Raw genomic sequence first — 20545 nt, 5'->3', positions numbered from 1 at the left:
GGGAAGCCCTCTAAAAACAAATTGGCAATGTTTGTTTTTCCCTCCAGAAGTTTGGGGTCAACCAATCCAAGCCAGAGTTCACAGTGGATCTCAGGGGTGCATTTGTCGACTGGGCTTCTAAGGAGAAATCTAGCAAGAAGAATGTGATTGAGGTGACAGTTTTTGCCTAACTTTATTTTGGGTACTTAACATGACCATAGAAAAAAATGGGTAACGAGTTAAGCATTTTACAAAAAATATTTACAACAAACCTTTAGAAGTCTTATAACTTAGAAATGTGAATACTTAAGTGGCATATAAATGTCTTAAACTGTCGGGGTTTCTTAGAATAGATAGAGTATAATATAGTAATTGACCTAGTGGTCGGGTATTTTGGAGCAACACATAAAATATGTACTTCCATTCTAATGCCCAGATTTCTTTTTATTTTAAAGCTGAAAACACGGCAAGGAACTGAATTATTAATCCAGTCGGATAATGACATTTCTGTAAATGAATGGTTTAAAGTTCTTAATTTTGCTATCAGTAACCAGGTATGTACTTATGATGGTTTGCATATAAAAGTTTATAATCTAAGTTATTGCTCTCCCCCACCACCATTCCATTTCTACCTCTTGCTTGACCGTTTGAGGAATACTTCACCCTGAAACAACTAACTAAACCACAATATAGGACCAAAGCAGCAATTGCTCTGGAATTTTGAGACACATCAGTGGATGAGGATTGTTTTTAGAATGTTTTTAATGATTTGTTTCCCGCCCTGGGCTCCTTTGGGATGAAGGGTGGGAAAACTGAATAAGATGATGATAATAAAAATAAGCTAGTGAGATCATCATCTTTATTATGGCCAATAGAGGAAAAATCATCACCTCAAATAACCACAGAATATATTTTTCGAAAACTAAAAAGATATTCTTGTAGTTCTAATTGAAGGTTGTGTCCAACTAACGTTTAATGTACCTAAATTAGCCTCTAATTTCAGTGGGTCTCCTCTGAGTAAAGTTTAGTTGACTGCAAACCACAATAAGAATATAATGATAAAAATATGTTCAAATGTTGAGATTCAAAAAGGAACATTATCTAGTTCATGGTTTATGTGGAATATGAACTACAGTGGTGCCTCGCAAGACGAAATTAATTCGTTCCGCGAGTTGTGTCGTCTAGCGATTTTTTCGTCTTGTGGAGCGCGGATTCGCTGGGTATTAACGGCTTTAAGAAAAAGGAAGCAAACTCGCAAGACGTTTTCGTCTTGCGAAGCAAGCCCATAGGGAAAATCGTCTTGCGAAGCAACGCAAAAAACAAAAAACCCTTTCGTCTTGCGCGTTTTTCGTCTTGCGAGGCACCACTGTAGACATTTCTAGCTTATGTCCTGAAGTATATACTGTGTACATAAATCTTGTACAGATTTATCGGTGTTTCAGTTTTGCATAGTCTGTTAAAGATTTGATTTAGCTACTGAAGAAAAGGACCTTCTTAAGCAGGAACATGTTTTTGCACTTTCTGTAGGCTCTGAACTGCTATTGAGTGATGCATATATCTGTTGTTCCTTTTGTACCTTTGTTCTGAATGACTCCTGAATTTCCAGGGTTAAATATTTTTTTCTCTGATTTACAAAGAGGAAATAGGTTAGGGTAGAGAGGGTTAGAACTGATTTATAGCTTTCTAACTAGAAAACTAGTTTCTATTTTCTTAGGCTTATGCATAGTAAATCTGTGGGTGCTCAGAGCAGCGAATGTGGACAGTTAACTATTTTGTTGATTGACTTACTCGAGAAGGAAAAGTGCTGGATTTTGCAATCCTAGAAGGAATTTTAGAGTGGAGAATCATGGTGTTTCAGTTTTAAGGTCAAACAATTAAGTCAAACAAACTAATAAAATAACTGGCAGTTTGCTTGAAATGCTGCCCCAAACATCATGTTCCAGGTACGTAGCCTTACTGGGACACTGCCAGTAGCTTTCCCAGTTTGCACAAGATTTGCCTGGCACTAACTGAATGATTCCATTAGCGTCAGACGTTTAGCCGAGAGAGTCAGTAGAGCTTTGTTAGGTTGACTTAACTGTATAGTTCTGATCTTTTGCTTGAGAAGACTTTTGCCAACAGGTGTTTCCAGAGTATGAAACCACCAAGACCAATTTTCAGTGCAAATTAAAACCGGTGTTGCATCTTTGTCATACAAACAAGAGTGATTAATTTGCTCTCAGCAGTGCCAATTCTGCTTGCAAAAGTGATTTACAGATGCCATGTGGATAGGGAGTCCATTGGAAATCTATGTTCCATTGTAAAATGAAAATGGCTTCAAAATCATTTTATCAGTTTCATTAAATCATGTGTTAGTAATTTTGGAATCATCCTAATGGTGTTATATGAAGGATGTCACACTTTAAAGAAGAGCTGTTAAACTTGGTAGCAACAAAGACATTGAATCCTTTTCTTATTCTCAATAGACAGTAGAGTCTGATGAGCCATTCGATGATGAGGTGCCAGATTCTCCTGGGGTGGAAAAACAGGACAAAGAAAAGGACCATAAAGACTCCAAAAAACTTCGTTGTAAGTTTAAATTCAGAGTAAATGCCTATGCTTCACTCCACCTACCTCCAGCAGTAATACCACCACTGGCCACTTCTGCCTGCTGTTTGGTCAGGGGCATCACCAGCAGAGACTAACAGGGCTGGGCAGAAGGATTTCTCTGTCTCAACTACGCCAACTCCATAGCAGATTGGATTGCATTATAAATCAGTCACCTGAGTTGGATTGGGGCACAGCTCTGAGTCGAGCAAGTGAAGAGAAGAAACCGTTCCCCCTCTCTGCCATAAATATTTGGAACTTCCTAGTAGCTGCTCTTATAATTGATATTCAGATTGGATATAATGGTGCAATTTCTTCTTCTGAGGATTTCACCTTCAGCACAGGCTATGTTTTATAAATTAGGACAAAATAGCTTAAAACACACCAGTTTTTTTATATGCAGCTTGCTTGTTTTTCGTTTGCAGCAATAAAATTATCTGGCAGCATTGATGCTTCAGAACAGAAAAAGACCAAAACGAAACTGAAGAAATTTTTAACCCGCAGACCCACATTGCAAGCAGTCCGTGAAAAAGGCTATATCAAGGGTAAGCTTTTTGTTTTCAGTATTTGTAATAACCCTTGGCTAGCAGATTATTAATATCAATTTCTTATGTCTGAGTAGGATAGCTATTTCCTCAGGAAATAGCAGTGAGCTTGGTTGCTTGCAGCATTAATTTTTTAAATCCTAGATAGCTGCACACTGAAGATCCATGTTGAGACTAAATTCAAAAGAATTTTTCAAGATAAAAATAAATGCTATAGTCTTCCCAGTGAAGATTCTTTGTAATCTCTCTGTCCACCCAGAAAGAAAATAGAAAGCATGAAGTTCAGCACAGGCATGCTTTCCATTTTTTAGAGGAGTCCTCAACTTTAAAATATTTGGTGTTATATGGTTCTTGTTTCTGCTTCCACAGCTGGTTTTGCTGTTCTTCTTTCTGTATGTCTGGACAAAAAGAGACTACTTGCAGCATGGGGTTGTGATTGGGCTTACCTGGCGTGGCTTTCACTTATACATTCCTATGTGGAGGGAGAATATCTTCTCCCATTAGTTCCCACAAGGACTTTCTTTGTCCACTGTAGTCCTGGTAAAGAGGGAATAAAATAACAGACACCCAAGACAACCACAACACACCCTGTGACATAACACATTTGTTAGTCTTTGTTTTTACTGCAACAAAATAACATGGCTTCTCTTCTGGAAATCTTCCAGGAAAACAGAGATACAGCCAAAGCCTTACAGCCCTAAGAGGAAATAGCCAGCTTCTCAGTATTTCTTAGCTCTCGCCACCCCAAGGGTATCTTACGTCCCTAAGATATACAGCCTTTGAAGTGTCCACATTAAAGACCAAAAACAGTATTATTCTGAGGATTACACTTAACATATTTAAGCTGTCCTTGCAGCTCTAAGGCTCATTGGGTTGAGAGAAAATACTTTTCTCAAGACAACCCAGAATGTTGCACAGACAGTCCCTTTCTGTATCCATATATGGATCTGTATACAGATGTTTTCAGTAAGAAATGTAACACACTATCCCTCAAATCACACTTTTTCCTTTACAGGGATACAGTGTCAGGCTAGACTTGTCACTGAGCAGTGACAATCAGTTTGTCTTCCAGGTTGTGTGCTCTCACCCTGCCACTGGTGGTAGTGAGGACTGCTAGAAAGTTGGGCAAGTTTTCTGGTTCCACCGATTCTAAGGTCTCTTTCATTTCCCCCAATTCTGGTCAAACTCGCTCACTCAGGAGCAACTTCTGAACTGCATGCCATTCTCAGAGGATATAAGGGTTTTTTGAAACTGCTTTTCTCTGGAAATATTACAAGTCAGACCTATAATTTGTCTAAAGTTCAGAAGACGTCAGGGTCTGACTTAGGTCATTCTGTCATCTGTTACCAAATAGGAGCACGTCTTTAATAAAAGAGGATTTTGCCCAATCTTCTTGTGAAACTGTTTCACACAAAATTCCCTACAAAAAAAAAAAACCAAGTCCTTTCAAAAACCTGGAATGAAGGAAGGGGGAGTCTTTCCACACGGAGGGGAGGTTATGTTCTTGAGTATGGGTCTTAAGTGCTGTGCTTCATTTTGTCTCTTTTCACATGCCAACATTTCCGCTCACAAGCAGAAGGGAAAAGGTAGCCGATTTCTCATTCCATTCTGTATGATGCTGCAGTGGAGTTTCAGGGATGTCATCTAGCTTCCAGCAAAGGGGAGAGATCAGCTTCCTATAAAAATAAGCTAGCTGCGCATTCTGGCTATATGCCTTCCGAGGCCCAGAGCATCACATTACAGTCTGTCACTAATTTAAGATGTGAAATTGAGGGAAGATGTACAGCAGTGCTGACAATCTTTTGTTGCTGGCTTCTTTGCATTTCCTTCTTTGCATGGAAGCGGAGGGGTTAAGCAGAGGAAACAGCACCTGGAGAGAAGGGGCCATCTCTCCCCCCCCCCCCGCCCCCAGGCTTTAGGGCCAGGGAACAAACAAGTACAACCCCAAGTCCCTTCCTGAAAGGACGGCCCTTTTCTGCAAAATGAAATAACCTGCTGGAGCACAGTACAAAAGGTGTCACAATGGGCCATGTCAATATCTTGCTGCCTGCTAGCAAGACAAGGCTGGTTGGGAATCCCCTCCAGCTGGTATCATTTTTGTTGGAAGCCCTGTTCACTCTGAGAAGTTCAGCTCAGTCACTTGTAAACTGCTTTCTTTCCCTGTTTTTCAGATCAAGTGTTTGGCTGCAATCTAAACAGCTTGTGTCAAAGAGAGAACAGCACTGTGCCAAAATTTGTGAAACTGTGTATTGAATATGTTGAAGAACATGGTAGGTGAAAGATACCTCACTTTTTAATATTAATGATTTTTATAGTAACTGGTTAGAGGCTTAGTAAAATTTTTACATAGAAGGACATGTTACTACTATAGACACATGTCTGGGCATAATGTACACTCTGTGAACCATAAAAATAGTTTCTCAGCCCTTTTCCTCCTTAACTACTGGAAATGACTTGCTTAGAAACTTTAGAATCTTTCCATTTTTAACTATTCCTATACAACTGTGTTTTAATGCTTTATAGTGCAATCATGGCCTATTCAGAAATATGTCCCCCTGAGTTTAATGCGAGTTACTTCCAGGTAAGCATGTAGGATTGCAGCCTGATTGTGTTCCTTCTGCTATTCCAATAGGAGAGGCACAGTCTACAGCTTCAAAAAAGAAAAGCAAGAGTATGTTGTAATAACAAGTTTGTTTAAATACCTTGTTGACCTCCAGAATAGCTCACTTTGCCACATAGATTTAATTTTAACAAGTAGACAGAACTTTTCAAAGCATTAGCAGAAGCAAACTTCTCAGTCTATTTGAGTGCCTGCTGCTGCAGCAATGGAGAGGTCGAGGATGACAGACAGTGTACTCCACTCTTGATAGTTGCCTGCTACCACCATCTGTCCAGTTAAGCCTTGAAATGCTGGGAAAAATTACCAACTTCAAGAGACTCTAGGAAAAGCAACAACCCCAACACTAAAGGACAATTGGAAGCCCATTGTGATAGAATATAAGGAGGAGTTTGTCAGCAAATGCTGAATATTGTATAATTCTTCTTGTTTATGAAAATTGTATCACCTTTTTGAAGGAGTGTAATCATTTCTTTTTTTTTTGGTGCATTTTATTAAAATAAATGTTGTTCATTCTAAAACATATGAATTTACACCTATAAATGCAACCCGCAACGTTCGTAACCACTTACTGAACAAAACTTTAAAATTTGTTCTAGGATTGGATGTTGACGGGCTGTATAGAGTTAGTGGCAATCTTGCAGTAATACAGAAGTTGAGATTTGCTGTTAATCATGGTAAGTTGCTATACGTATCAATTAGTAGTTTGCAGTGTTAACACTAAATTTACTTAGTTCTTAGCATCTGTAAAGTACCAATACATCAACTAACAAATTATATTTTGTTTATGAAATACTGTATTTTTCGCTCTATAAGACGCACCTAGTTTTTGGAGGAGGAAAACAAGAAAAAAAATGTTCTGAATCCCAGAAACCAGAACAGCAAGAGGGATCTGGCTTCTGGGATAGCCACCGAAGCCTCTCCCAGGGAGCGGGATGAAGGCTCCCCCTGACTGGAAGAGGCTGCGCACAGCTAAGCTGCCCTCTGTCCCCTCCCGCAAAAGCCAGCCAAGAGCCACGCGTTCTTTAAAGGGAGCGCGGCTCTTGCAGGTTTTTCTACAAGGTGGAAAAAAGGACAGCCTGTCAGTGATGGGCTGCCCTTCTCCCTCCTCGGGGAAAAGCCCCCAAGACACGCTAGGCACGGCTCTTTAAAGAGCATGCGGCTCTTGGGGGCTTTTCTGGGAGGTGGGGGAAGGGCAGTCCGCAAGAGCCGTGTGAAGCCTCCACAGGGCAGTGGGGAGCCTTCATCCCGCTGCCCTGTGGAGGCTTTGGGGGGCCCAAAGCCAGAATAGCTAGAGGGAGCACTGCGCAGCACTCCCTCTAGCTGTTCTAGCTTCGTGCGAAGCCTCCGCAGGGCACGAGGAGCCTTCATGGGGTATCCCAGAAGCTGCGCAGCGCTCCCTCATACTGTTCTGGCTTCTGGGATAGCCCTCGAAGCCTCCGCAGGGCAGCGGATGAAGGCGCTTCGCGCAGCTAAGCCAGAAGCTAGAACAGCAAGAGGGAGCGCTGCGCAGCGCTCCCTCTCCCTGTTCTGGCTTCGCCGCGCAGGCTCCTTTCGCTCCATAAGACGCACACACATTTCCCCTTACTTTTTAGGAGGGAAAAAGTGTGTTTTATAGAGCAAAAAATATGGTAGGTTTTTAATCTTTAATGTGTGTGTGTGCATATACAGTCATACCTCAGGTTGCAAATGTGACCCATGTGGGAGGCACATTCACAACCCACAGCGTCTGCGCATGCACGTGATGCAATTTGGTGCTTCTGCACGGTGCGCAACCCGCAGCGTTCGTAACCCAAGGTATGACTGTGTGTGTGTACACACGCGCACGCCCCCCCCCCTTCATACCTTGTTTGAACATTGTATTCTAGAATAAGAACTGTGATGGCTCATGTAGCTAAACACTCTAATACTGTATCTGTTTCAGATGAAAAACTGGATTTGAACGACAGTAAATGGGAAGATATCCATGTGATTACAGGAGCTCTGAAAATGTTTTTTAGAGAACTGCCAGAACCACTATTCACTTACACTCATTTCAATGACTTTGTTAATGCAATCAGTAAGTATATGCTAAAGAAGCCTTCCACCCTGAGACAGTTGTATAGCAACCTCAGAACTACGGCCATGTCAGACAGTTATACAAAAATAAGATACTGAGTTGCAAAATCAGAAAGCGCCCCCCCCCCAATTCAAATTTCACCTTGGTCATGACCTCACTAGGATTGTGGCTTAAAGAAATCACAGTCTGTTGGCCTCAGAACTTCATACTCATCTGCAGCGTTAGGATAATACTGATCTACTTTGCAGGCTATTGTTAGAATTGCAACACAATTATGTATGGGAAGTGCTCTGAATATTCCTTAAAGTTGGACTGCACACCTGTGGCTCTCCAGATGTTGGAATCCAGCTCTCATCAGTCTTAGCCAGCATAGGCAATGGTTGGGGAGGTGCTGTTCAGCCAGACCTGGAGGGCTGAAGGTTAGCCATTCCTGCTGAAAGGAAACAACAGAAAGCACTTAAGTGGGTAGGTGCAGAGAAATGATGAAAATCAAATTCATTTTCAAAGTGAGGCAAATGGTCAAGCAGTGCACTATATTATGCAGAGCACATATCCAAGCAAAATGAATATGAAATTCAAACTGTGTGGATATGGCCCACTCTTTTTAAAATTCCTTTTGTTTATCTGAAACATTATTGAATATGATTTTCAATATAGCGAACAATTACACATGAACATGCACACACATTTAATTAAGCTATTTCACACGTGTGGGTGAATCACTTAATTATTTTCTGAGCTTTTGTAAACAGGGAGAAGTGTAAATATACACCTAAGAGGGACAGTTACTTTTTGTAGTGAACTGCCCATTCCCAGGTTTCATTTAAGCCAAGTTCCACAGCATTAAGATGCTGTAGAAGTCTCAGGAGTCAATTCTGCAAGAGGCAAATACATTTTCTCTAGTTTTGTTGTTGTAGAATGGCTATGTTCACTATGGCCACTAGGTGGTAATATGCATTAGCTAATGTCCTTGCAATCAAACCATAAACAGTGAAAAGCAGTGTGCTTAAAAGTTCTCTCTCCCCCTCTCCCTCTCCAGAACAAGAGCCTAGACACCGTGTTCATGCTGTAAAAGAGCTGATTAAACAGTTGCCAAAGCCAAATCAAGATACCATGCAGGTGCTCTTCAAACATCTCAAGAGGTAAGTAGTGCATGGAAGAAAAATGTGGCTCGGTCTGTTTTTCACATCCACAAATGAAGAAACATGATGAAATCACGTTTCTATTTTGCTCTGGAGGTCACCTTGCCCAGCCAGTCCCAGCCCCCTTGTGCCTGCCTTCTAGAAAAACAAGTTCAAGCATTGCTTTTTTAAACTCAGTTTTGTGTAAATTTGTGGTGGGAAAAAGGGGCCAGACCTATAAAGGGGATTTAGCTGTCTGTGAGAGGTCTTGATATGCATTGGTGCAGATATATGGGGCTGCGTGCTTTCCCAGGGAGAAATGGAGACTGATCATGCTGCAAATTTCCAGAAGGATACAAAAAGTATGCGCAGGCTTCATTCGTTTTATAATCTGAGAAAGCATCCTGTGAATGTGACAATTGCTTAGTTGAAGCTGTTTGCACATATCAGTGTTTCTGGATTAGGATACCTGCATACAGAATTTCATTAGGAAAGTTATTATGCTATCTGCCTTCTCGTTTGTGATATGAATTTGTATTGGAAGTTCAGTGTTTGCTCTCTCTCCCCTCCCCTCTCTCAGAATTGTAGAAAATGGAGAGAAGAACCGAATGACCTATCAAAGCATAGCCATAGTCTTTGGTCCAACCCTGTTGAAGCCAGAGAAAGAGACTGGCAACATAGCCGTTCACACAGTGTATCAGAACCAGATTGTAGAATTAATCCTACTGGAATTGAACTCCATCTTTGGGCGCTGAATTTCTCCGGTGAAACTGGCCTTAGTAGGAGAACTTGGTTTCAGCAGAAACTGCACCTCTTTTGTACATTTATGCATTTGTGGACCAAGCAGCAACTTGATGTTTTTTGCACTTTTGTGGGAGAGGGAAGAGTGTGTGATTTGTTTTACCTGGGCTTTTGTGGAACTATTAAAACTTATTTACAGTTCACTTAATGTTGTGAATGTTTCAAGGTTTTAAACTGCGTAACTAGTACACACTGGATTCCACGGGGAGAGAAGCTAAGCCTCAATCTCAAACTGGATAACCTGGAATAGTGTTTTAATATTGATTTTTAATTTTAGGTTCACCACTTTGTTTTGGGGAATATAACCCCCATAAACTGACTTTGAAAACCTCCATGGGCATTTTTAGCGAATAATTACATAATATGCTTACGTGTTAAACCTTAAGATCATTCCTGTATCTTGTCCACAGGGTTTCTGCATTCCTATTTGACAGGCTTAAACAAATGCTAACAGTGGCCAGTGTAAATTCCTCACGTGAGGTTTGCTTTTTTATTGTTTGAACTTTGCACATATTCTTGCTGGCTCTCTTGAATGCACACTAGTATTACTTCACACACTGAACTGGTACACGTATCCTGCAGAGGATATGCCATGGTCTGTGATGAACCAGAGCTTTCAACTAATAAAGTTCATTTTTTCAGGATATGTTTTGGGCTACACTTTACCTAAATAGTACCTAACAATCCTAACTGAAGGTTGATTTCCACACTGTACTGAATTATTGTCATGAACCTGTGGTAGTGAAATTGGATGTAAATACAGAATTAATTCTAACAGTGTTTTTTTTCTTTTTAAAAAATATCTATATACACTGTTGCATATAGTTTCAGAGTACCTCCTTGTCCTACATTTCTAATAATGTGTAGCTAAGTAACTGGTATTGTGATGCCTCGAATGGATGTCTGAGTTTCCACAGAGAAATGGGCTACTTGTGCACTTTTAAATGCTAATTACATCTGCATGCAAATAATTGTAATGCAAACGGTACTGGAAAAATACTGAGTGTGCTTGCTTACATGGTTAATGCACTACAAGCAGAGCCTCTGATTTATTTAATATGTACAGGAGCTACATTAGAGAAATGTATGACAAATTCTAACATCTATAAATAGCAGAAGCCTATGCTTGAATAGATGGATGTTCGGATATAATGAAAATGCTAAATTTCAGGATTCCTTTTTACATTAATAATGTAGATTGATTTGTAAAATAGGTTTCAGATTTTGTTACAGGAGATGTGGTCTGCTGAAGATTTTTTTAAAATGTATTTTTCTAGACTAACCGCTGTATCTGACATTTGCTATGTGGGATCTGAATAAAGAAAATTGTTAGCTGTTTTGGAATTTGATGCTCCAGGTTTGGATGGTATTAGATTGCAGTGAAACTGTGTGTACAAGCTAGCGTATCACCTGTTTGTTGGTAGCAATTGAATCAGGTACTGATTGTATTAAAATCTCTAAACAGCCTTTTGAAGTAAAAAGTACTCAAAAGTGACATGCAAGCAAGAGTGAAACACATAAAACCACTAATTAATTTAATCTGAAAACTACTGCTGGTGTTTGATCCCTGTGAACACAGAGGGCCTAAAAGATTCTTAAATCTTACAGCCTGCTGTGAGCCAAAAAACCTACTTGGGGGAGGCATTCCAAAAGTGTGGCACCACTGCAGAAAAGACCCTGCTTAATACATTATGATCACAGAAGTTGAAGGAGTGAATTAATTTCTTAAAACATGCTGGGAGAGATCCCCTCGAGGCATTATAGGGAAGTACCAGCATTATACGTTCAGCTCTGAGTTAGCATGTGTAATATACACCACTCACCTTTTTGCCTTAAAACTGATCACAATATTCTCCCCCAGCTGCAGCTTATTCTTCAGGGAAGTCCCTTGTCAAGCGAATGCAGCAACTTATCTACAAGGTAACCAGATATGCATTACAGTAAATAATTATTGTCCTTCAGAAGGAATGTAGTTGCATCTGATGAAAGACATTTCTTGCAAATCACTTGGGCGCTCAGGTGCAAGAGGGAAGTCAATGAAAATTCCTTTACGCAGTATCCTTTATGTACCCCCATCCACAAATCAGCTGCCAGCTATCACTACCTAGATCTTTAGAATATAAGCAAACTAGTATCATCACAATTAAGATTGCCCTGTTACACACAAGTGAAATGGTGTGAAGCAGTGGTTAAAGTTCTACACCAGGACTAGAGTGATAGAAGTTCAGAATCCTACTCGGTTTCGAAGGTCAGTGGGTAGTTACAGAATAGACAATACCTCTTAGCCTAGCCTACCTTACAGGGTTGTTGTGAAGACAAAATGGGGGAGGAGAACCAAGGTCTGCCGACTACACTGGCTGCCAGTTAATTTCTGGGCCCAACTCATAGTGGTTTACAAAGCCTTAAACGGCTCAAGACTGCAATACCACAAGGACCACCTCTTCCCATATGAACTGACTCAGACCCTGTGAACATAATCTGAGGTTCTCCTTCACATGCCCCCTCCAGGAGAGGTTTCGAGGGCAGCAACACGAGAAAGGGCCTTTTCTGAAGTGGCTTCCCACTTGTGGAATGCTCTCTCCAGAGAGGCTCAGTTGGCACCTTCGTTGCATATCTTTAGGCACCAGGCAAAAACCTTCCTCTTCACCCAGGCCTTTCACCAGTTAAACAAATTACAACCTTTTAAACCAAACAGGGGTGTCCAAACTTTTTTCAAAGAGGGCCAGATTTGATGAAGTGAACATGCGTGAGGGCCGACCACTGCTGCAGGCGCCGGATTAAACCGACCAGATTAGGCCCCCGATACGGACTTTGGGCATGCCTGTTTTAAACTTGTGTGTGTTTGTTTTGTTTATTATTAAGTTATGTATTTTTGCATTTTTTATACTGTAAACCACTGCATGAAGGGTGGCATATAACTCAAATAATAATATTTAATTCCCTGAAGGAAAGGAGAGAAATAAATATAGTGAACACCTACACCACCTTTCTAGGTGGCGTAGTGCAATTTGATGATTAATGGTATTGAAAGCTGGCATTGGATATTTCAAAGAAACAAGAGTGGTATTCTACCTGTCCTTAAGCAAACATCACGGAACAGCCCTACTGAAGCAATTTGGCTCAGGTTTCAAGCCAGGTGTTGGTTTAGTATTTATTAGTAGACTTGGATCTATTCAGCCATTGCACATGTGAAAGGGCACTACAAGTCCAAAGTGATTTCAGGCCCATGGCTTTAGCCCTGATCTTCTCCAGTATGTTCAGGTCAAACACCTGCAACAGAGAAGCAACTTATGCTTGGGTCAGCTTTCTGCATACTTTGGAATTCTGCTTGTGGGCAGAGTCCACACCAGAATCCCTGCTGCAGGCATTTGTCCTGATCCCATGGGAAGCGGGAAAGGGTTGTGTGACAGCAGGGTCTGAAGGTGTGGTCCCACAGGTCCCGCGTGTTGCATCTTCCTGTGAGTAATGGCTGAGCAGAGTCGTTCAAGAAATTTAGCAGCTGAACATCTCCTGCTTGAAACCGGTCTTCTGCCAAGTGCTCAGTCACCTTGCCAAAAATAGTCAGTTACAGAATGGCTAGAAAAATTCCAAAGTAACTTGGATCAAATTGATAGGTGCTTAATTAGAAATCAAACTTCAGTTTCCTTCAGAATTTCTCCTGTAAAGGAGCAACTGATAATCTCTTGACCAATGGTGTCAGTCTCTGTACTGATCTGATGCGATAGGTAAAGGTCACATGCTAGCTAAACATCTCCAAGCATCTTGTCAGTTCTGGGATACCAATAATTGGCTCTGACTTGAGCAATTAGCATAAGCAGAGGCTGTAAGAGATTGCTAATGACTCTCTTTTCCTGCCTAATACGCAACAGAGGAAGGACCAAAGAGGAATGATAGATCAGAAGCTTTCTTTGTATTAGTGCCAGGTTCAATCACTGGGATTCCCAATTCATAGAATTGCAAAGTTAGAGGGGACCACAAGAGTCATCTAGTCCAACCCCCTGCAGTGCAGGAATCATTTGCCCAACATGGGTCTTGAACTCACCACCCTGCGATTAAGAGTCACATGCTCTACGAACGGAGCTATGCTCTCAGCAGAGCTGAAAAGACTCATTCTGGACTCTTTGGAGCCACTGCCAGTCCCTATAAATTGGCATTAGACCAGATGGGGCAGTGCACTGACTTCGTCTCACAGGACATGTCCCACAACTTCCTTGACAACAGTTTCCTGAATCTAAATGCTTAAAAAAAATGTGTGTTGCAAACTGGTATATATCACGGCAGGAATTGTTTTCATCGGCATTGACAGGCCTTTACCTTTTCTCAAAGGCTTTGTAAATTTTCATTTTCTTTTTTAAAAAAATGAGCAGAAAAGTTTATGATTTATTGCAGGGAGAAAACTTGCAAGTCCCACACTGAACTTAAAACACATTGGCACAAATGAGCAGTTTAAAATAACTGGAGTCAGGCATAATGTTTGCAATTAGCATATCAAAGCTGTCAGCTCTATCACATCGGGATCTATTGTCCTGAAGTGTGGCTGTGCTACACTGAGTTTTGCTAACTCAGGCATTGCTTTGTTGGAAATAGCTGCAGTGCTTTCCTTGGGGTGCTGGAAGGGAGGCCGCCAATTAGTGACATTCAGAATATCTTGCGTTTTGCAAATTATGTAACTTTGTTTAGTCACCATAGATTGTGATGGCGGGTTGGGAACAAGACTGAATTTGATGCTATTTTGACTCGGGGAAGAAATATATGTTTAATCCCTCACATTTGCTTTAAGCAATACAATCTCTTAAGATCTTTTATGTCACACTAACTCTTTACATGTTCCTTCATTTCACACCCTGGTAGGAGTACCAAAGACCTTTATAGACATTCATTTTACGCCCTTGCCTGTATTGTGCCTCTGCAGATTCCTGACTCCCTAACAGTCATTCATAAGGAGGGAAGCTGCATGGTCAAGAGTTGCGTTCGGTTTCCCAAAGCTAACTTCTTGGTTCTTATGGTTAAGCTTGAGCACAGATAGTAAGTCATTTTTCTGTGACTACCCAGCTTTATGCCAAGGCAGAAAAGAGCAGCAATCTGTTGGAATCGCTAATTTATACGCCGTAAACTTTGGCTAGGACAAGTTGGACGCAGTGCTCTGAAGAGGGCAGTTGCTGAATGTCTAATGAGGCATTCCAAAGCCACGCAAGAGAAAAAGAGACGCTCCCAGGAATCTTAATGAGCTCCCACAATTGCAACACTGTGTGGATGGAGCAGCTGCAGAGGCCGTTTTCTGCCGGATCAAGGCCTTACAAAACACCCTGTCCCAATAAGAATGGATTAAGTGAATATTTTCTACATTGCAACTTTGCTTAAAGGAAGCATTTGTAAAGCATTCCATTAGAAGGGGGGGGGGTGGTCTCTGTCTCAGCTCCCCTTTACCCCTCCAGAGAATAAGCTAGAATTCTGCATTTTGATTGATTTTATTGATCAAAGAAAGTTGATTTTTTAAAAACCAACAACCAAAAAACTTGGCTTTGACCACCAGCTGCATTTTCCATTGCAGACAAATGATTATGCAACAATCCTTAAAAATGTGTTCTACAAAAGCAAGCATTACTGCACATGTAGAACTGGCTGCCTCTAGCTTCTTTTTTTATAATGGGTTGCAGAAAGTTTGTTAATCCATTTAAATCTTGCCCTTTAAATTTATTTACACAAAAGAAACATTTTCTCCAAGGAAAAAAAATCAGTCTTCTCCCTTCTGCTTCCAAATAACAGATATAACAAGTGCCCACTACGAGGACAGCTGCTTAGAAGCCATCAACTTCCTGCAGGTTGTTTATTTTGACTTGCTACCGCAGGTGGAGCTTAAAGGAGGCAGACAGGAGGGGGACCATCTGCAGTTAATGCAGCAGACATCTCTTGAGCACCTTTTGAGTGCAATGAGATTTTTGTTTCAAGGCGCAGCAAACTCATGCAGATTTTAGGCAGAAGGAAGAGGGAACCCCAGCTGAAGTCTAAAAAGCTTTCTCTGTTTATTCACAAGGGGGGGGCAAACAATGTACTATTTGTGCATAGGAGCCAACTCCTAGGACCCAAGGTCCCTTTGCCCCTCCTAATAATATTTGCGGGGGCCACCTCCCATGGTGATGGGCATTCAAATGGGGTGTGTGTCTTGTGATCAATTATGTGGGGTGGGGCTTACCTGGCCCCTCCCCCCAATATTTCATTCAAGTTGGCACCCCTGGTTTTGTGTGAATATTGAACAAGCCTATTTGCTATTGAGCTTTTAGAAAGAAAGAAAGAAAAGAAAGAAAGAGAAAGAAGGAAGGAAGAGCCCAGACAATGTGCACACATTCTTGCAAATGATCAGCTTGATAACTGATACAGTTTAGAGAAGAATAAACTTATATAAGGGATATGATGAGCAGATTCCCAAACTAGCCTCAGTTTCACTCTCCCTTCATATTTAGGAGTACAAATAACCAGAAACCAACTTCCTTGCTAACCAAGTGTGCCACACGTAATCCCATACATCCTAGAAAACAAAACAAAATGATGGGTGCACATGGAGACAAGTGACAATTGAAAACACCCTACAACAACATACCCAATCCTCCAAAAGAAAAACTAAGGAAAATCCCCCAAATCACTAAACAGGTCCACACAGTCCATGCTTAAAGCGTGGAAGGAAAAAGTAGCCACTATTCCAACACGCAGCACAAAACATCCAAACAAAAACATGGCAAGCCAAAGGCTTAAACCACCTAACAGACTTATTTAAAAACAACAACCATACTGACACAAGAAACACAAGACAAACTAGGGGACACTCAAATACCCTGGATAACACACTCCCAACTGCATGTCTTCTTAACAGCCCAGCAGTAAAAGAAGCAGCCACTAAGCCTTTGACCACCTTCGACCTACTTCCTAAAGTACATAACTTTAATAAAAAATAAATAGAATAAAAATCTATAGCAGGACCTGGTGGTTATAAACACAATGAGCTGTTCTGTTAGCAGCTTAAGGCCCAACTGAGCCAGAGTCTGTCCACACACCATACATGTAGAACACATTTTCCTGTCCCCCCAAGAATTTTGAGAACTGGTTCGTTAAGGATGCTGGGAGTTGCAGTTCTGTAAACTGCTGTTCCCAGGATTCTTTGGGATGTGTGTGCTTTAAAGGCAGGCCACTTATGCTTTTGCTTTCAAATAGGAGAATGAAGCACCCCTGCAACTTGGCCACAGTGGTGCAAAAGGAATTCAAAAGTATGCGAATCCATTGAACTCAGCAGCACTTACTTCTGAGTAAACGTGCAGAGGATTGGTCTGTAAATCATGTTGCAGTTTCCAGTTCCAAACTATTTTTAGTTATCTTTTCCAGGACTTTGATACAGCTTTTGGCGCTTTCGCTCTCTCAAACCACTCATGTCATTCCTTTCCCCTTTTTGGTAAGCACGGATAGATTTTCCTGCATGTCTTCAGCCGCCCACCTGCTATTTTGCCTGCCCTGAAAGTCAGTGTGACTGGAGATTGTTTGTTTCCTTATTTGTACAATCTCCTCATTGAGAATGTCGGCAGGAATGTGCACTGCCTGGCAAGCGCCCCGAATTTGCTGCTTTGCCTGCAGACAGTGTAAAAAGGGCTTGAGCAAGTCCTGCAGTTGCCTTCTAATGAGCCTGGGCTGGAAACGAGAGACACTTAACTGATCACAAATGTACTTGGAACAACTCTCTCTTTCCTTATTTAAAACGATCAAAATGGCTCTCTTTTACTAAAGATGAATGGGCAATCATTATCCTAATGCAATGCAAATTCATTTTATGCTAATTTACTATGTACCATCCATAAACCTGCTGTCAGTGTATTATACCCCTATATTCAATTTGAAGAGATGTATAATTTCATACAGTAACAATTTACTTAAAAAAGACTCCTACATGCCAAGATCTTTGGTAAGGGGTGATCAATCTACTTAAAAACACTTGATAAAGGGGGGGCGGAACCACTCGATAAAATCAATAATGTCAAATACTTTATGTTCAGGCAGCTGCAAGCATTATTTTGCTAATTATATTAACTGGAGATTTGATTGCATAAAGAGCCTATTCTTCCATTAGTAACAGAAAAATAAAAAGAAATTCATTTTAATATACCCTTGTTATGGGCAAATAACTGTGGAGGGTCAGTAGCAATAAAACAAAATCTCTTACAATACAATCCTAGGCATGTGCACTCAGAAGTCAACTCCATTGAGCTCATCGAGACTCATCCTGTCGTAGTCTCACTGCTGAGCAACAACGTGCAGAGCTCAGTGGAGTGGGAGGCCAGTCAACCAGAAGAGTCTGAGGTGTACTTACTTGGAGGCCGAGACAGCATACGAAGTCAGGTCCAGTCCTAGGCTTGGGCGAACAGCAATCCACATGGTCAAACAGTCCAGAGGTCAGGTCAGGTCATCCAATGATCAGTGGGTCAGGATGAGCAGGTAACAGCAAGGCAATACCAGGAACTACAAGCATTGTCTTCAGCATCTGACTGCTGCTGGAAGCTCTGCTTAAGAAGGCTGAAGCCAGCTGGTTCTCATCAGGGCCTTCTCCTCTGTGTCCTTGAAGGCTGATCAGCTGCAGGTGGAGTCACTCTGCCTTCTCCCCCTTCAGGCTGCTGTTCAGCAGGCGAAGCTGACTCCTAGCCCATGGCACATTCCTAGGAAAGTGTATATAGGACTGCAAACTGAATATCTAGTAATCTTAGGATAAGTTTAAAATTAGACTCTTATCTAAATTGCCTTTGGCTTCAGTCATAGAAGATCCTAACAGATATTCATAGATTTCATTAAAAAAAAACCTCATATAGGTATAAAGATCTACCAAAGTTCCATCTAGTCCAGCGTCTTGTTCCCATAGTGGCCAACCAGACCTACACTGGAACCTCAAAAGCAAGCAAGGGCGCTATAGACCTCTCAAGTGTTATCAAGAGGTATAGTCCTCCTTATCAAAATGGCTGACTGCATGTTATGCACAAACTAGTATAACAGAACTGCAGGAATGTCTCATAAAATGAGAAAAGCAGCTTGTGTGGGGTATTTTAAACTAAGAAGCAGTGAGTGATTAACCCTTTGGGCTCAGCCACACTTTGCTTGTGCCATGCCTAGAATAGATGGGTCCGATCAGCTTTCCCCCTGACCCACACTTTCTAGGCATGGTCTGAGTGGTTTTCCCCTTGCCCTGCTCTTTAGCGATAGATCAGAACAAATGATAATTTGCGGAAAAACCAAAATTGCTGTTTGAACGCTAAGGAGCAGTTTTCTCTGGATGAAAGCAGTGAGACAAGAGGAATTGTGGACAAACCCTTTGCCAGCCTGCCATTTCCTTGTTCCAAATCATGCTTTTTACGTGGTTTTCCGTGGACTGATGTTTGCTCTGATTCAGTGGCAAAGAGCAGCTTTTCCAGGGAAAGAGCAACCAGTAAGAAAGGGAGGAGGATTTAAGCTGGATCCCAAGTCTCACTCAGCTTGGTCATGTTGGCTGGCAGCCTGGAGTGAAACACTATTTTAAAGGCTTGCTTTCCTTCTGGCAGGCTAAGCTAGTGCAGCAGCGGCAGCCCTGCTTAACTTATGCCACAGTGTTTTCCACCCGCTTCTTGTGCATAGGCTTGCTCCTTATACCTATACACTGTTCTTCACTCAAGATTCTGCCTTCCTAAGTTGCTTCTCCTATCTCTGTCTGTCTCAGTATCTGGGTTCTGCACATGCGTTTGTGCATAGAGCTTAGTTGGCTCCCAATTTGCCCAATACATTGTTCCAGGTCTCACTACACAAGAGTGAGGGCTGGTGCCCATTGAGACTAGCAGGGCAGAAGGCAGGGAGACCAACAGCAGATGGGGTCAGAGTCAATGACAGGCAGAGATTCACCTTGGCTGGTTGTAAGGAACAAGGAAAAAGGGTAAGTTCTGTTTTGACAGAATCCTAACTTTTAACTGCATTTCTGATGTACTAACTGCTGCTGCGGGACGCGGGTGGTGCTGTGGTCTAAACCACTGAGCCTCTTGGGCTTGCCGATCAAAAGGCCAGCGGTTCGAATCCCCGCAATGGGGTGAGCTCCCGTTGCTCGGTCCTAGCTCCTGCCAACCTAGCAGTTCAAAAGCAAGCCAGTGCAAGTAGATAAATAGGTACCGCTCTGGCGGGAAGGTAAACAGCATTTTCGTGAACTGCTCTGGTTTCACCAGAAGTGACTTAGTCATGCTGGCCACATGACCCGGAAATCTGTCTGTGGACAAACATCGGCTCCCTTGGCCAGTAAAGCGAGATGAGCGCCACACCCCCAGAGTTGTCTGCGACTGGACTTAACTGTCAGGGGTCCTTACTTTTAACTGCTTCTGCAGAAGCTTTTCCACTGCTAGGAATTTTGCTTTTGAGCAGACAGCTGCATTCCTTTTTAAGGCACAGAAAACATCTGGTACCTACTAACTTTGTTTTTCATTAAAGCCAGTTGTTCCCAAGCAGTTTTAAAACCTCAACAAAGTAAGGAGATGTGATGTCCTCTGGCTTTGAAAATTCAAGACTCTTCTGTGATTCAGAATTTCCACTACTGACAAACGTGATTTGACAGGATCTCACTTCACATGGGACCAGCTCCTCCCTTATTGTGCCTGCCTGATTTTGCAGGGCTGTTTAGTCCTAGTGTTTTCTTTCTACTCCTCTAGGGCAGTCTGTGGTGGAGTTCATTACAACAGCCCCCTTAGCAAGCCCAAAAATTCAGGCACCTGTGTTGATCCATTACCACACAGAAACTTCAAAGAGCAACAGAACATAGCACACTACCTAGTTTCTTAGATTCAGCATGACTGCA

At 41.7% G+C, this 20545-nt stretch overlaps 1 protein-coding gene and 1 long non-coding RNA gene across 16 annotated transcripts in view; one reads left to right on the top strand and one right to left on the bottom strand.

The window, feature by feature from the left end:
- Positions 1–11052, top strand: part of ARHGAP12 (Rho GTPase activating protein 12) — a 103307-nt gene extending 92255 nt beyond the window's left edge. For 8 of the 15 annotated variants that reach the window (XM_083579485.1, XM_083579491.1, XM_083579484.1 and 5 more), the window contains 9 exons: positions 51–152; positions 435–533; positions 2445–2547; positions 2991–3110; positions 5282–5380; positions 6327–6404; positions 7652–7786; positions 8826–8928; positions 9488–11052. In XM_083579485.1, the coding sequence (XP_083435611.1) occupies positions 51–152; positions 435–533; positions 2445–2547; positions 2991–3110; positions 5282–5380; positions 6327–6404; positions 7652–7786; positions 8826–8928; positions 9488–9662 (1014 nt within the window). In that variant the 3' untranslated portion in view covers positions 9663–11052. Of the gene's footprint in view, positions 1–47; positions 153–434; positions 534–2444; positions 2548–2990; positions 3111–5281; positions 5381–6326; positions 6405–7651; positions 7787–8825; positions 8929–9487 lie in introns of all 15 variants that reach the window. The other 7 variants (XM_083579489.1, XM_083579480.1, XM_083579488.1 and 4 more) reach the window with 1 other exon arrangement.
- Positions 7803–20545, bottom strand: part of LOC310746306 — a 42568-nt gene continuing 29825 nt past the window's right edge. The window contains exons 3-5 of the long non-coding RNA XR_014540606.1: positions 18059–18401; positions 11532–11621; positions 7803–8219 (exon numbers count right to left, since the gene is read on the bottom strand). This is a non-coding gene — a long non-coding RNA (uncharacterized lncRNA). The remainder of the gene's footprint in view (positions 8220–11531; positions 11622–18058; positions 18402–20545) is intronic.

Source organism: Podarcis filfolensis (assembly GCF_964270895.1).
Source record: "Podarcis filfolensis genome assembly, chromosome: 12".
Lineage (NCBI taxonomy): Eukaryota > Metazoa > Chordata > Lepidosauria > Squamata > Lacertidae > Podarcis > Podarcis filfolensis.
This window is presented reverse-complemented; position numbering and strand designations above follow the sequence as displayed.